General features: G+C 49.4%; 1 protein-coding gene across 1 annotated transcript; it reads right to left on the reverse strand.

The window, feature by feature from the left end:
- Positions 1-1,980: 1,980 nt before the first annotated feature.
- FAXDC2 (fatty acid hydroxylase domain containing 2) lies at positions 1,981-13,121 on the reverse strand. Its single transcript, XM_065410026.1, has 9 exons — positions 13,082-13,121; positions 11,641-11,688; positions 9,267-9,358; positions 9,050-9,153; positions 8,293-8,414; positions 5,589-5,794; positions 4,634-4,739; positions 3,677-3,843; positions 1,981-2,137 (listed from the first exon to the last, which is right to left on the reverse strand). The coding sequence occupies exons 2-9, from the start codon at positions 11,686-11,688 to the stop codon at positions 1,981-1,983; spliced, it is 1,002 nt and encodes a 333-aa protein (XP_065266098.1). The 5' UTR covers positions 13,082-13,121.
- Positions 13,122-14,283: the final 1,162 nt, after the last annotated feature.

Genomic DNA, 14,283 nt, shown 5'->3' on the forward strand with positions numbered 1-14,283 from the left:
GCACATACTTTCACTGACTCGGAAATTGACACTGAGCTTTAACTGGAAGTGGTTGGAGCAGGGAGGGTTTTCCAGTGTCTGGTCTCACTCTGAACTGCTCAAAGCTGTGTGGATAACCTGCTTTTCAATAAAGAGCCAGTGTTTTTGTCTAGATGCCCAATTACTCAGCCAGAACAAAGGGGGATATTAGTTTGATCTGGCTGCCTGTCCCAACCTCATCCCCTCTACTCCCAAAAACAAAAGAGAAAAAGTGTTTTGCAACCTTCTTCAGCTACGTTTTATTGTAGAGACAAATTTAAAATGACTTATCAGACCACTCATCACGGGGGAGGAAAATCTTGTTAATACGACCCACTCTGTGATCCATCTTCTGTTGATAGTACATAATGACTTGTGTGCTAGGATCATCATCCCATTTAAAAGGAAAAGAAAAACAACCACAACAACAAAAAATGTAAAATACTTGAACGAGAGCTTGTATTATAACATTAATATTATTCAGAGTATCTGCTTTCTAGGCTGATGTGATTCATTATTCTAGTAATGCTTTAGTCCTTTGTAATTTGTGGTAATTATGCTTTTTCCTTTTTAATACAAAAAAATGTATAAAAATAAAAACCTCAAAAGACAGTGTGGTATGGACTCTCCTGTCCCTGCAACCTTCCTTACTCTCTTCTCAGTCGTGCTCTGGGGTCTAAGGGTCTGAGCGACAGATGAGACACGTCTCATGTGGAATCAATACTCGTGAAGGTGAGAGACTGATGGCACCTGATCAGTACACTGCAGCTAGGCACTATACAAGCTCTCAGCAGAAGAGCTCTTGTAGGACTGCTTAGTCTCAATCCAGTGCACTCTTCCCTTGCTCGTTCCAGCCCCAGGCCCCCATACTGCTCTGCTAACACACCTCAGTCCTGACTTTCAGCACTCGCAGCTCTCGGTGCGCCATGTGATACTTTCAGTTGTGTCTAATTGTGTAGTGGTTTTCTGACTGGGAGACCATTTTCTTTAAGGGTTTTGCAGCACTCCCTACTAAACAGCTCAGGAGAACAGTGGTGGTGGGGAGCTCTTCCATTGCGTATAACTTTATGCAATCCTAGGGGTTTCCCTCTGTCTGCTTTGCTGTGTTGGAAGTGAGGTGAGTCTCGGTGGGATGGAGCGGTCTGCTCATACTGGCTGTGCTAATGAGACTTCAGCTCCAGAGCCTCCCTCCTGGAAAGATCCCTTAGTGACTTGCATTTTGGTTTCACCTGCCGTATTAATTGTTAAAACAATAAAACCTACTCAGTGCTCCCAGTAATGTAGCACAGTACCGTGTGGGGGTAGCTTCTGCCTGACCCTCACTGGTGATCAGTGATGGTTTACAGCTTGAAGCCCTTATGTCATAGGTATGGGGAATAATTGTACTGTGGGAAGTTGAGCTCTCAGGGCTGATGGTGCTGGCAAAGTGGTTACGAAGGGCCACGTTGCCTCAACAAGCATGTTTCCATGGGGTGTTCAGGTTGATTCTCCCAGGCCCAGAGTGCTGGGATGAGATTGGGCCAGGCTGAATGGAGCGCAGTGCTCTTGAATTCCCCTGCGACTCCCCATGCAGTGCAGGTGAGATGTCCTGGGCCCCAATGCCTCCAGCAGGAAATGGAGATCTAAACAGCAGCCAATTCTGTGGGGCTGGAAGGGAACCTGTGTGGGGCAGTCTGTGGGCAGCTTGATCCAGGGGCCCAAGAAAACCCTACGCTCACTTCAGGAGGCCCCCCAGCTGTAGGGCTGCTGCCAGGAGTTCAGCTTTGCACTCCGGGCTGGTGGGGGCCAAAGGGAAGCGAGTGCAAATCTCCCCGGCAACGGGTTACAGTTCCACTTTGTCTTTGATACTTAGGATGAACAATAACCTGCTTCTCATTAGAAAATTATTTGGCATAATCATTGTTCCAAGCTCTCGTGAGTCCCCCTGTTGTGAGCGTGCCGCAAGCCGCGGAGGAGGCGGGTTCACTTGGCTTTCTTGGGCGAGTCGGGAATGGTCTCCGTGAGAGGGGTGAGGCTCAGCAGGATGACGTGCCTCTCGTAGGCCTTGGTTTGCTTGAAGAGCGTGTCTGTTCCGTGCAGGCGGTCCAGCACCCCCAGGACTCCGTAGCACTGATTGAACCTGGCAGCCAAGCAGAAAGGGACCACACAGGGTACTGGGGGTTACAGGTGAGAAACAAGGTAGGCCATGCAGATCGCTTCCCTCTCACCCCCTCTCATAGCCTGTGTCCCTATCCGAGCCCTGCCAATCCTGCTTTACTTTTGTCTCTCCCAGCCTTTTCTTTGCAGCCTGCGCAGGACTGGATGGGGTTTAGCCCAGAACCTGCCCGTTTTGCTACATAGTCATCCAGGAGAGGGGTTGAGCCAGGGGTGTTCTCCATCCCCAGGCACTGCGGGCTGCCTTTGCAGCCATCACCAGCCAGGGAGCAGGAGAGTGGGACTCTACGCCAGACAGCCACAACTCCAAGGCACATGAGCTCCTGAGGCCGCAGGAAGACCAGACGGGCTGTACACACGCCTATGGCCAAGGAAGCTATGAGCTAGCCCTACAGCATTGCTCAACGCCATAGGTTCTGATGTCCCTGGTGATCTGTGCTCCTGGCATACAGCATGATCAGTGTCATGGAGAGGTGGGGGGTGATACGCACTCGCTGATACATCAGGTATCACCCTGTCCTTAGGCCGGAACTGAACTGTCGTCCCCGTTCCTGCAGGAAAGGGGAAGCGATGCTAGCCAGGGAGCATGGTCAGGGAACAGAGCACCAGGACCTCCCTCGGAACTCTACCTGCAGGCCTGACACTGCTTTGCTGTGCGACCTCTGTAAAAAGGTGCTAGTGCTTCACCTCCGCTGGGGGGGTTTAACGATCACGTGTGCGCACAGCACTTTGACTAGGCGAAGCCTGGTTCCTGCTGTATCAGGCTTTTCAGCTGTGGGAATGTCTGGTTTTTCCATTGCTGTCTTTGGACAGAGAAGGAATTAAGTAGCCAGAAAGATGCTCCACAAAGCATTGTCCTTGATGCCCTAGCCCAGGGGTTGGCAACCTTTCAGAAGTGGTGTGCCGAGTCTTCATTTATTCACTCTAATTGAAGGTTTCACGTGCCAGTCATACATTTTAACATTTTTAGAAGCTCGCTCTCTATAAGTCTATAATGTATAACTAAACTAATGTTGTATGTAAAGTAAATAAGGTTTTTAAAATGTTTAAGAAGCTTCATTTAAAATGAAATTAAAATGCAGAGCCCCCCGGACCGGTGGCCAGGACCCGGGCACTGTGAGTGCCACTGCAAATCAGCTCGTGTGCCACCTTCGGTGCCATAGGTTGCCTACCCCTGCCCTAGATCACTGCTAGGAAAGCCCAGGCTATGCCTGCTTCTCTGGAACCGACACATTATTTCCTCTGTCTAATCCACCCAAGAAACCTGAGCTCAGATTCAGCCTTTGGTTTTCTGCTTTGTAGCCGGTTTTCTAGCTCAGCTGACCGCGAAACAGAAAGGAAAAGGTCAGTCATTTGTCTGAGGGTTGCATGGTACGTCAGTGGCTGCCTGAGGCCTGGTCCTCTGCTCTGACCTCTCTGTGCTTCCTGTTCACTGAGGGTGAGGATGCTGGACACAGAGCAGGAGGGGAGGGGCAGCTGTACGGATAGTGTCCAATGACCTTACTTGAGGTGGTGGAAGTCGTGGAATTCCGGCGAGGGGAGGAAAGGCAGGTGGTAGCCGCAGTGCGAGATGGATGTAGCCAGAATAGCAAGGCAGAGCCACACCATGATGGAGGCAACATGGGATCCCAGGATTATCGGACCCACCAGCAAAGGCAACATGTTGGAAAACTGGAATTCAGACACAAGCCCTGTCTCATTAGCATGCACACCCAAACCTTCTGTTCAAAAGGCCGCAACTGGCGTCTCCTCTTGTTGCTTGTATTACGGGAGCCCCTAGAACCCAGTGCTGCTGATGCTGAACGTGGCACTTGGTTGAAGTGGAATAGTGGGAGTCGAGCATCTCATGGAGGTGTGATATCAAGTTAGCTAGTGCTGCCGTGGGAGACTCATCGCAGAGTCACTGGGAGTGTTCTGCCAATGCACCGAAGAGACTGGGATAAAGGAGGTGACCGAGGCCAACTCCCACTGTAACTCACGTTGCTTTAACATCTCAACTCCCTCTCTCAGGTTTCACTGCTTACCGCCTGGCATGTGTGTCTGGCTGGGACAGTTCATGATGAAGCAGCCCAGCATTGGTCACCTGGACCTTTCCTAGGCTATGCAGCAAGATCTTCCACCAGATCTGCCACCTCAAGGAGGCCCCATTCCATCATGCTCAAACCTGCTGGAGGCCCCGGCTCCCAAAAGGTATGTCTGACAGTAGATTGACCCTGTCTTACCTGGTTCTACCCTACGAGTTTGCAGTCCCAGTGCAAAGAGCCACCAGACACTTCTACTACAGCAGCTTTTTGGAGACGCCACAAACTCCAGCTTCATCTCCCACCAGGAAGGGTCTGAAGTGTAGCTACTCTCTTCCCTACCCACAAATCGTCACCCAGTGGAAATGCAAAGCCCACAGCCATGGGTTGGGTTTACTTGATAGGCTGCTGGGCAGCGACCCCCAAGAGTGCCCGCTTACCACGTGCTCGACCGGATGAGCATAGAGGGAGACCACACCAACGGGGGCTGTCCATTCATGGTGCTTCTTGTGTATGCGCTTGTACAGAAGCGGATGATGAACAAGCCTGCATGGAGAGAACCAGAATGAAGTCTTCAAGTCCAGTCAACCCTGAGACCAATGTCAGTCTGGGTGCATCCTCAATACTTTTCTAATGTATCGATTTCTAGAGCAGCCAAGAGGCCTAGTGAATTAAAGACCGGGGCTAGCCGTCAGGACTCATGAGTCAAGGCAGAACCAGAAATAGAACCCAGGTGTCCTTGGGCAATTCACCTGGCCTGTGTGTATTCCCACAATTGCTTTGTTTGCTGTTAAACTGCCCCTCTCTCTCTTTATGAGGTGGGTTGTTTGTTTGTTTTTTTCTTTGACTTTACTCTGCATCTGTTTTGGGGTTTTTTTGTGTAGTGGTAGCGCTCAGGAGGTCTGGAGAGTCGGTAGCGGGGCCCCATTGTGCCAGGCGCTGTACATGTGTATAGGAGGTCATGGTCCTTGACCAGGGAGCTCACAATCTTTTTGGTCTACATATACACAATACACTCTCTCTGTAGATTTTCTTTGGCTGGTGTATAGCTCCTCCTATAAGCAATAGTTACAGCCTCCTCCCCCAGCTCGGGTGAAGTGCTTTAGATTATAGCTTGCATATAAAATCAACTTGTCTTTTCCCTCCCTTAGCCTGTGGGCCAGTCCATGTCAATCCTCTCACTTTCATAATCTCTGGTTAAACGTGGCCCCTGGTAGCATTATACCACCAAGAGCTCCCAAAGGAAAGGCAGGTGCCACTGACTGGCCAAGGTCAGTGGAGCTGTTTTGGTTGAGGGCACAATCGTAATTCAGGACAGAGCGGTTCACATTTCTTAGGGAGCTTAAAGGAGGAAGAAGCAGCTGCAGGACAGACTAGTTCTCTTGCCCAGCTCACCGGTGTGAATAGTAGAAGAGAATTTCCTCCACCAGGATAAAGATGGACAGCTCCAGGAGGAACCAGTGAAAGGTGGGTAGTTCCTTGCTGCAGGGCTGTCCCCGCCACTTCATGATGGGGAGCATGAGCATCATCATTGGGAGAGAGATGAAAAGCTGATTAAGCATCACTGTGTGAACAGCCTGCCGCAGCTTCGCTGGGTCCACCTGCAAGAGAGGAGACTCCGCTAAGGCTAACCATGGAGCCATGCAGCTCTGGGGAGAGGGAACCTATTTTTGGACCTAGTTTCACAGGTAGGCAAATAAACGAGAAGCTGATCTGCCTACAGTTCAGCGCTCTCATTCTTTGTGTCACTGGCCGCCTAGTGCCTGGCTCTGCTGTGGGCAAAGCACAGAACTGGAGGTTGGGGGGCGAGAGGTAGGATTGACGGAAACACACTTTCGGTACCAAGCAGCGGATCAGCCTTTGCTGTCTGAGCAGGATACTTCCCCTGGCAGCCTGAGCAGCTCCAAGGCTGGAGTTAAAAGTGAGCACATCTCCTGTGCTTGTGGCTTGTGGCTCAGCATGGCCACGCTGATGTCAGGCTTTGTCTTCACTGCAAAAAAGGTGGGTGTGTTCGAGCGAGTCGGCAATCTCTCTGTAAAGACACCGTTCGGCAGTGGCAGATACTGACTCTTGTCAGCCCCCGGGTGCGCTGCTCCACCTTGCTTCAAGGAAGAGCAATAAAAAAGCCCGGTGCCCTTGTGAATCCCCAATTGAATTGTCTCCCTCCAGCTTTCCCCGTGACTTCCTGCTCTGCTTGCTCCCCTGGGACAAACAGCTGAAGGGCTGTGGCTGAAATTTTCCTTTCTATAATCTTCATCTTTAATCAAGACCTGAGTGTACAATTTGATGTCATTTGCCAGGGCCAGGAGTCTGAATCTGGTGCTACAGGAATACGTCTCCGCTTGCCTGCACGTTCTTTAACCTGCAGCCCCGTGGCTCTAGGAAAGGGGTAGAACCCTTTCCTGCCTCTGGTGGTGGTTTCTCTGATGACTTAGGCCCCGTGCCCTGTTGATCACTGTGGCCAGGGCGTGTGCACAGTGCGGTTATGCAGCCGTGGGACTGTGAATTGCTTTAAAGTGCTGCCTAACTACACTCCAGCAATTGAAATGCCATGGAAAGAACTCTTTAGCCCACACAGTTATGAAGAAACCTTCCAAATGTGATACGAATAGCAGCCAGCTGCTGTCTGCCTGGACCTGGCAGTGACCCGAGGTATGAAATGTGTCCCATTTACCAAACTGGGGTGTTAACACTGAAGTCTGTCAGCATAAGCTTATTAACTGCTGTTTGGTTTAGCAATCAACTCCCGCTGATGTATGTGTTTGCCTTTTTTGCATGTAGTGAAGAATACTGGGCCATTGGTGCAACTGATTGCTGTCAAAGGTAGGGGGGAAGGAGGAGTTAGTTAGCCATGGTCTATGCTTAAAATTTATACCACAACTGTGTAGGTTAAAGGGGGGGGGGGGGGGGCAGGACAAAACCCCTAGTGTAGACTTAGCTTCTGGTGCCTTAGCTCATGGTTTTGGACGAGATAGTGCAGGCTGCGTCTACGCTGGGGGGGGGGTAGGCCAACAGAGCTATGCTGCCGTGGGCTCTGTAGTGTAGACGTAGGTTTAGGCCGTCTACATTCTATGGAGACTATACCAGCGTAGCAACACCAGCATAACTCCGTCGTGTAGCTGTAGGCTGTGCTGATGGGAAGGGGTGTTTCTAATGGGGTAGGAACACAGCCTTGCCAAGCGACTTTGTCCATATGGACAGAAGCATTCTTCTGTTACCCCAGCTATGTTGACAGTGGGGACTAGGTCACCCTAGTGACGTCTGTCAGGGGGTGGGTTTTTCACACCCCTGACTGCAGCTATGTTGACTTAGCTACAGTACTCAGGGATGTGAAGTTATGTGGCCCCAACCCCCACTGTCCATGCAGCTAGGTTGAGGGAAGAGTGTTTCTGTCTACCTAGGTACTGCTCCTCAGGGAGGTGGGTTACCTACATCAACAGAAAAACCCCTCCCATCGCTGGAGGAAGCATATCTGCTACAGTTCATGCTTCCAAATGCCTCTTGGAGCACATGCAGGCGTGTGGCTATAGCCTGAGGTTCAAGCACTTGCAGGGGAGTTGGGAGACCCAGGATCCAGTCCCGCTGTTCCAATGACTTTTGTTGTTTAGCCAGAGTGCAACAGCAGGCACCGTGGGGCTTAGCCCCACATTCCTCTTGCTGGCATGTCCCATTGGCTAGCTTAGGCAGCCCCCCCTTCTCCCACCCCCAGCTAGCCTTTGTGGATTACAGTCTAAGGTGCCTCTCTTCCCCAGGACGTTAAGTGCCTAACTCAGGCTTGGGGAATCATGGTGATTTTTCTCCGCATGTAGCTAGTGCTTGGGGGCACTGAGGCCTAAAGGATTTGCCCAAGGGTGTCTGAACTGGGAACTGACCGCAGATGGCCTGTGTCCCAAGCCTTGCCCTAACCACAGAACCATCTGTCCCCTTTACATTTTCATGCCCTGTAGAATTCTTGCCTTGATTTTACTTTGTCAGCCCCCAGTATGGAAGAGCAGGAGGTTGCGGGGGGAAGGAGACTGACAGTTCCCCCTCCCCTCTTACTCTAAGAAAATGCAGGCGGTATTTGTTCAGCTCGGCAGGCACAGTAAAAAATACCTACAGGGTCGTTTTTGCCCAACTGAATGCGGTAACGGGTGATGAAAGTTGGCTTTCCGGTCACATCTGCCACCATCAGGAGTCCGTTGAAGCCCCAGTAAACAAGGCTCGGAACTAAGGCTGTGCCTGTGGTAGAGGGGGAGAGAGGTGGGCAGAGACTGCTGAAGCAAGGGGGAGCCTTTGTCCATCAGAAATGATTGATATTGCAGTGGTGCCTGGGCCCTGCTGGGCTAGGCCCTGTACAGAAATGAGAGTCTCCGAGCATAAGGGTTTCAGAGCAAAGACACCGCTCCTGAATGGGATGAAAGGGCAGGAGAGGAGTGGGGATGAGATTACAATAATACAGGCATGCTCTCAGGCACCTTGCCCCTGCCACCAAGTCATTATCACCAGGCTGTGTTCTGTAGACATTACCCCAGGAGGAAACCTGGCTGCAATACAGGTACCACTACTGCTAGAATATGATTAAGGTGTGTAGCCTTATCTTCTGTCCTTTTGGCAAGAACAACTCCGATGAGACCTGGGGTGTAATTTCACTTTAGCCCAACGAGGGAGGTGGGAACCTTGCATAGGCCCTGGATGGTTTGGTGGTTACAAATACTGGCAGTGGAAAGGGTGGTCCCAAAATGTTGGCTGGACCCTGACCATGGGAGAGGCATGGCAGGGATTTGGAGGCAATGCACCCTTTTGGTACACAGAGCTCTGGGAGAGCTGGAATCCGGCTTTCCCGCAGCCGAGCTTTGGCATTCAAAACAACTCACCTAGAAAGAAAATTGCCCATTCGTTTCCTCCAAGCAGGTGGAGCACTTTCTCCCATTGGGCCTGCCAGAAATCGCCCGAAGCCCCCCAGAACTTCTGCAAGTGCCTGGGGAGAAGGGCCCAAGAATTACATCCAGGGTTTAGCTTTTCATTGCAAAAATCACGTCAGTCTCATCTCCCCACCCACTGAAATGTTGCTTCTCAAACTATCGGTCTTACCAGGTGACAGAGTTCCTGAAGGCAGCAAACAGCAGCAGGCTAGTGCCCAGTATGAAGCCAGTTGTCTTCATGGAGTCCCAGAGCTTCCCCTCCTGAGAGCAGGAAACAAGCGATTACACCTAGGTCATGGAGTAGCCTGTGTTTTAAATCACAGGCGATCAAGGGACAATCCAGTCCTAGGATCCCTTGTTTTCTGTTGCCAGCACTCTACAGAACAGAGTGGAGCGAAGTTGTTCTCCACCTGTCAACAGATGCTAGGAGTGTGGGGATGAGACTCTGAATATATGTTACCGTGTGTATCGGTGTGGTAAAAGAAATACACGTTTAAACTGGATCCAGATAGCAATCGGTCTGTGATTTCCTCCCTTCTCTTGTGTAACAGGTCATTATGATGAACAGATAAAAGAGCTCAAAACAGCAACGCATTCATTAGGCTTGCATAATTAAATAACATTAGTTGCCCTACTTGTCTCATCTCTTAGCAATGCTACAGGACAGGCAACAACAAGAGAAGTTTAATCCCTTACAACAGGCTGAATGGGTGGTGTAAGGCAACAGCCCTGAGTCCCCCTTCCCCAGCAGCCTTCAGTGCTATGCCCTTGGCTATCTCTCCAATGCTCCTTTTCCAGGATGCTTAGGAAATGATTATCTGGAATGGGAAAGGATTTAGGTCATTTGCCCTGAAGACTCGCTAGTGAAGTGGTGTTTGCCCTTTTCAGTCCAAGGGGCTAGTTGAAGTGTGAGGCATTGTAGGTGGTTGCGGCTGGGAAAACGTGATTGCACCTGGTATTTTCTTTGACACAATCTTGTTTATTCGCCAGGAATCTACAGCGTCCTGCTGCTGCGAACGGAGGAGGAACCAAGAACAACAGGAGCAGTTTCTTTGCCTACAGGCCTAAGCTTCTCTACACCCCTGAGCCTTTCTCTAGGCTACGGGCAGGGCTACACTTTATGCTTGGCTTTCTTGCAGTCTGCCTTGCTCTGAGTCTCTGGTGCTTCTCTGCACCCTATTTTTTTTCCCCACTCACCCACCGGAACCCTCCATTCGTAGGGTGCTAATTTCTGGGCAGACTCCATTATGCCTTGGTTTAGGTGTGGCCCTTAACTCTCCTTATGCTGTATCTTAAAATGAAGGGAGCAGTCACACCCATCAATTTCAATGAGGTTTTAACTAATCCATATCAAGGTTTAACTCAGCTCATAACTGTCTCAAACTATACCAATCAGCCTGTTCTTGGGGGCTTAGGAGAAGACCCTTTAAAGAAGTCCTGCTGTGAGTTTTCCAAATTTCAGAACCCTACGATCTTGTATCAAAAATCAATGCACGTGGCTCTCAGCACTAACACTCCATTGTCCTTAACTATAGCAAAGTAGAGGTTGGTGGAACAGGCACTGTTGGATCTGGATTAGGTTTACTCGAGGTTGTGGGTTTGAGGCAACGGGGTCAGATTTTGAGCTCTCAGCATGTTTGTTTAGTAACTCTATTAATTCCAGTGGTGCATCACCCTGCATACACATGTGTGAGAGCAGTTGGTGAGGGCTACATTCTGCAGCATCACCCCCATCCTAGTTCACACTACACCTGCTTTAGAAGATGGTTACGATACCCAGTGCACATTTAGAGCATTCTAACATGACGATAATCTAGTCTCATTTTAGACAAAAGATGGGATTGATATAACAGCTGGCTGAAAAACTCTGCTGCAGCCAACTGCCTCTGGGGAGCTGAATCCAGGGCAGTGCAAGCTTGGAGGTAGACAGAACAATATTTCAGTCTTCCCATGTGCCTTCCAGCTACTGATCTTAAAAAGTTCCCTAGGCTAATGTATAGAACCTCACAACACTCCCTAAAATAATTGTCCATTTTAAAGCTGAGACACAGAAAGTGTAAGTGATTTGCTAAGGTTATGCTGCAAGCCCGGGACTAAGCCACACACGTAACCTTTCTTGCACCACTCCCACCCCTGGGCTTCAATCACAGACATTCAGCAATTTGTATATTTGTATTAAGAGGCTCTTTGATCTGCATAATAAAGGGGCAGCAATTGAACAAGGCAGTTTCTAGTCAAAGGAGACAGCAATTAAATTTAACAGAACCATTCCCCGGTATGAGCATAGAGCGGCGTCAGCTACGGAATCTGTGAAGCTGCCATGGTGGGAAAGATTTCTTTGTTCATCTAATCCATCTCAGCACCAGGTTATTCCTTCCGCTAAGTTCTCTAGGGCTTTGCCCTGTCCAGTGGTAAGTGATTGAATCCACAGGGCATCTGCCAGGGAGGAGACTGTTCACTTAGCATCACCAAGCTCCATAGCACCCAGCCTGCATCAGCTACCATATAACATTTCAGTTGAGACATCAGCTTTGAGTCTTTACCTGTTTCTGCCGTGAGCCCCCAGTGGAATATGCAGCGTCTCCCTTCATCTAAAATAATAAATGATGCGAGTGAGTGAATGGGGAGCTGTAAAGAAAAGGGAGGGGGAGGAAAAGAGGGTAGGAAAGCAGCCCTAAAGGAAGTTTTCACATGTTATGATACAGCTCTCGCCCGGGGGCCTGACTGGTCTGGAATGTGCTGTGTTCAGGGGCTGGCCCAGGCCTTCGGGACAAAAAAATCTGGTACAGCAGAGTAAATCACTGGGGTGAGGGATTACAATTATAGATCACCCTGTGCCCTTAAATCACAGCCCCTAGGGGCTTATGCACCAAACACTGGGAACATGATCAGGGAACTTTTCACCCTTAGGTCACTGCTTCAGATCCAGCCCAGGGGAAATGACTGAAAATCGTTACCATCTGCTGGCTCTTCATATACCAGCAGGGCAGGTGTCAGCATCATAACCAGCCTGGCCCATGGCTCTAACCAGCCCAATGCTGACAGGCTCAGCAGAGAGGCCAAGGATTGAATAGAGAAAGAAAGTCTGAACTACCTTGTGTTCCTAGAGGTCAGGTTCTGGCGTGAGGAACCTTGTACTTCTGGTCCATGTGCAGTGTCTACTGCAGGGTTAACCTGGGGAGTTTTCATTTCCTGGATGGCCAACCTTTCCCAGCAACAAATTTGCTTACACAAAATATTCCTTACAATTGATCTCACCTCAGCTTCACTGAGTCTTCATCAATGTTCAAATAAAAGACAATCTAACGCTCAATACATAGAAGCCATGAGCCAGATTCTGCCCTTGGTTAAACCCTGCCCCCCGGGGATATTAATGGGATTGCATGGCTGGAACAACGGGCAGAATTTGACTCCTGGTCCTTTCAGAACTAAGCAATGTAGCCAAGAAAAAGGCCTTATTTTTTACTAGGTCTTCTGGTGGACCTTCCATTCTTTACTGTGGCAGAACCCCACTGCAGTCAAGTTCATGGGAGTTTTGCTGGACCTGCAAGATTAGGGTCTGAGTGCACAGTAAACCCTGTAAACGGCATTCTCCAGAATACCAACACAAGCCACTAACAAAGAACGAAGCGGCATAGCTTTCTTTGTTTACGAGGCAAGAACGGCCAGTGCCTCAGTAGAAGATGCAACACAACGGTTAGTCTGTGTTCAGGGCCCAGCCAAAGTCACTGGCTTAGTACAGAGGGTTCTGTAGAGCCCCTCAGCTCAGTGCCTTCGTTCCTAGATCTGGCCAGCCAAATCCCATTAGCATAAGCAAGAGCAATGCCCACCCCCCGAGATCCGCAGGGAGAGCTCTTAAGAGGGGAGCTCAGCTGGAATGGTCTGTCACACGCTGACTCCTTTCCGGTAGGAGCAAACAGGCTATATTACATAGAGCACAGAATACTGACAAAATAAATAATTCACATGGTGGTGGTGCATTACCTTTATGATGCTAATATTCCCTCTGGTGGGAGCTGCTTTCGTAGAGTTTCCGGGTAAAGGACCACACTGCCAACAAGCACAAAAATCAACCCGTTAGCTTGGTGACAACATGTCAGCTTTGAAATTGTAAATCTTTAATGCCTTTTTTTTTTTTTTTTTTGCCTCCTTAAAGCTTGTTAGTATTTCAGCTCGGAGGGTTTATAGTCCAAAATCAGATGCTTCTCTCTCTGGGGTGTTATTTACCGACAGGTTAAAAAGGGAAGGGCTGATTCTCACAGCTGCTGCGTGCCCACAGCTCCCAATGGCTTCAGTGGGAGCTACAGGCGCCCAGCAGCACTGAAATCCAGCCCTAAATGACTTGCCCAGTGACTGTGGTGGGGGTGGGACCAGAATCCAGCAATTCTAATCTTCGCTGGAGCACAAGGGCAGGTGCTAGCTGTGCGCAACATTAACAAACGTGGGGAACCAGCCGTTTTAAAACTCAGAATTGCAAACGGATTGAGCTAGCTCTGACGTGCTGACCCAAAAGAGCTATTGAAAGACGCGTCATAAGAGGAAGCTGTTTAGATTTTAAACTAGTGTCTTCATCCCGTTTGCTAGCCTCTTCCTCCTGAACTCAAACTCCCCACTCCCTCCTGAGCCATGGGGCGCTATTCTTTCCAATCTGCAAAATCTTCAACACGCTGTTTGTTTCCAACCTGGCAGCCTAGTTTGCTAGCTAGGGTTCTTCTGAAAAAAGAAAATAACTTTTGATTCTAATGGTTCTGATAAACACACTAAATGGTTGGTATCTCAGTCTACCAAACAGAAGGATCCTGCTGTCTTGAGAATAACAAGTGTAAATATCTTTGTTGCAGGATCCAATTATCTTATTTTGCAAAAGGCCCTTTGCCCTCTGTAATGTACTTATCAAGCCACATTGCGCTGTTATGCTTCATCCAAATATAACCCCATTATCTCTGCGATGTTATCTATCTGCACAGCTGCACGCACTGGCCTTAGTGAAACAGATTGTACAATAAATAGCTTATGCTTAAAAAGGCAATTTCTTTTTGAGACTTCACCACTGTGCCATTTATACAAGAATCACAGAATATCAGGGTTGGAAGGGACCTCAGGAGGTCATCTAGTCCAACCCCCTGCTCAAAGCAGTGCTAATCCCCAGACAGATTTTTGCCCCAGATCCCTAAACGGCCCCCTCA

The sequence above is a fragment of the Emys orbicularis genome, chromosome 8 (genome assembly GCF_028017835.1).
Source record: "Emys orbicularis isolate rEmyOrb1 chromosome 8, rEmyOrb1.hap1, whole genome shotgun sequence".
NCBI classification, from domain to species: domain Eukaryota; kingdom Metazoa; phylum Chordata; order Testudines; family Emydidae; genus Emys; species Emys orbicularis.

Excerpts from the sequence above, each read along its gene's own strand:
- FAXDC2 (XM_065410026.1), bottom strand. The coding sequence starts at position 11,688 with ATGAAGGGAGACGCTGCATATTCCACTGGGGGCTCACGGCAGAAACAG. Across the intron at positions 5,795-8,292 it reads AGTTGGGCAAAAACGACCCT|GTGGACCCAGCGAAGCTGCG; the intron begins GTAGGTATTTTT and ends CCTCTCTTGCAG. Across the intron at positions 4,740-5,588 it reads CTCTTCTACTATTCACACCG|GCTTGTTCATCATCCGCTTC; the intron begins GTGAGCTGGGCA and ends CTCTCCATGCAG.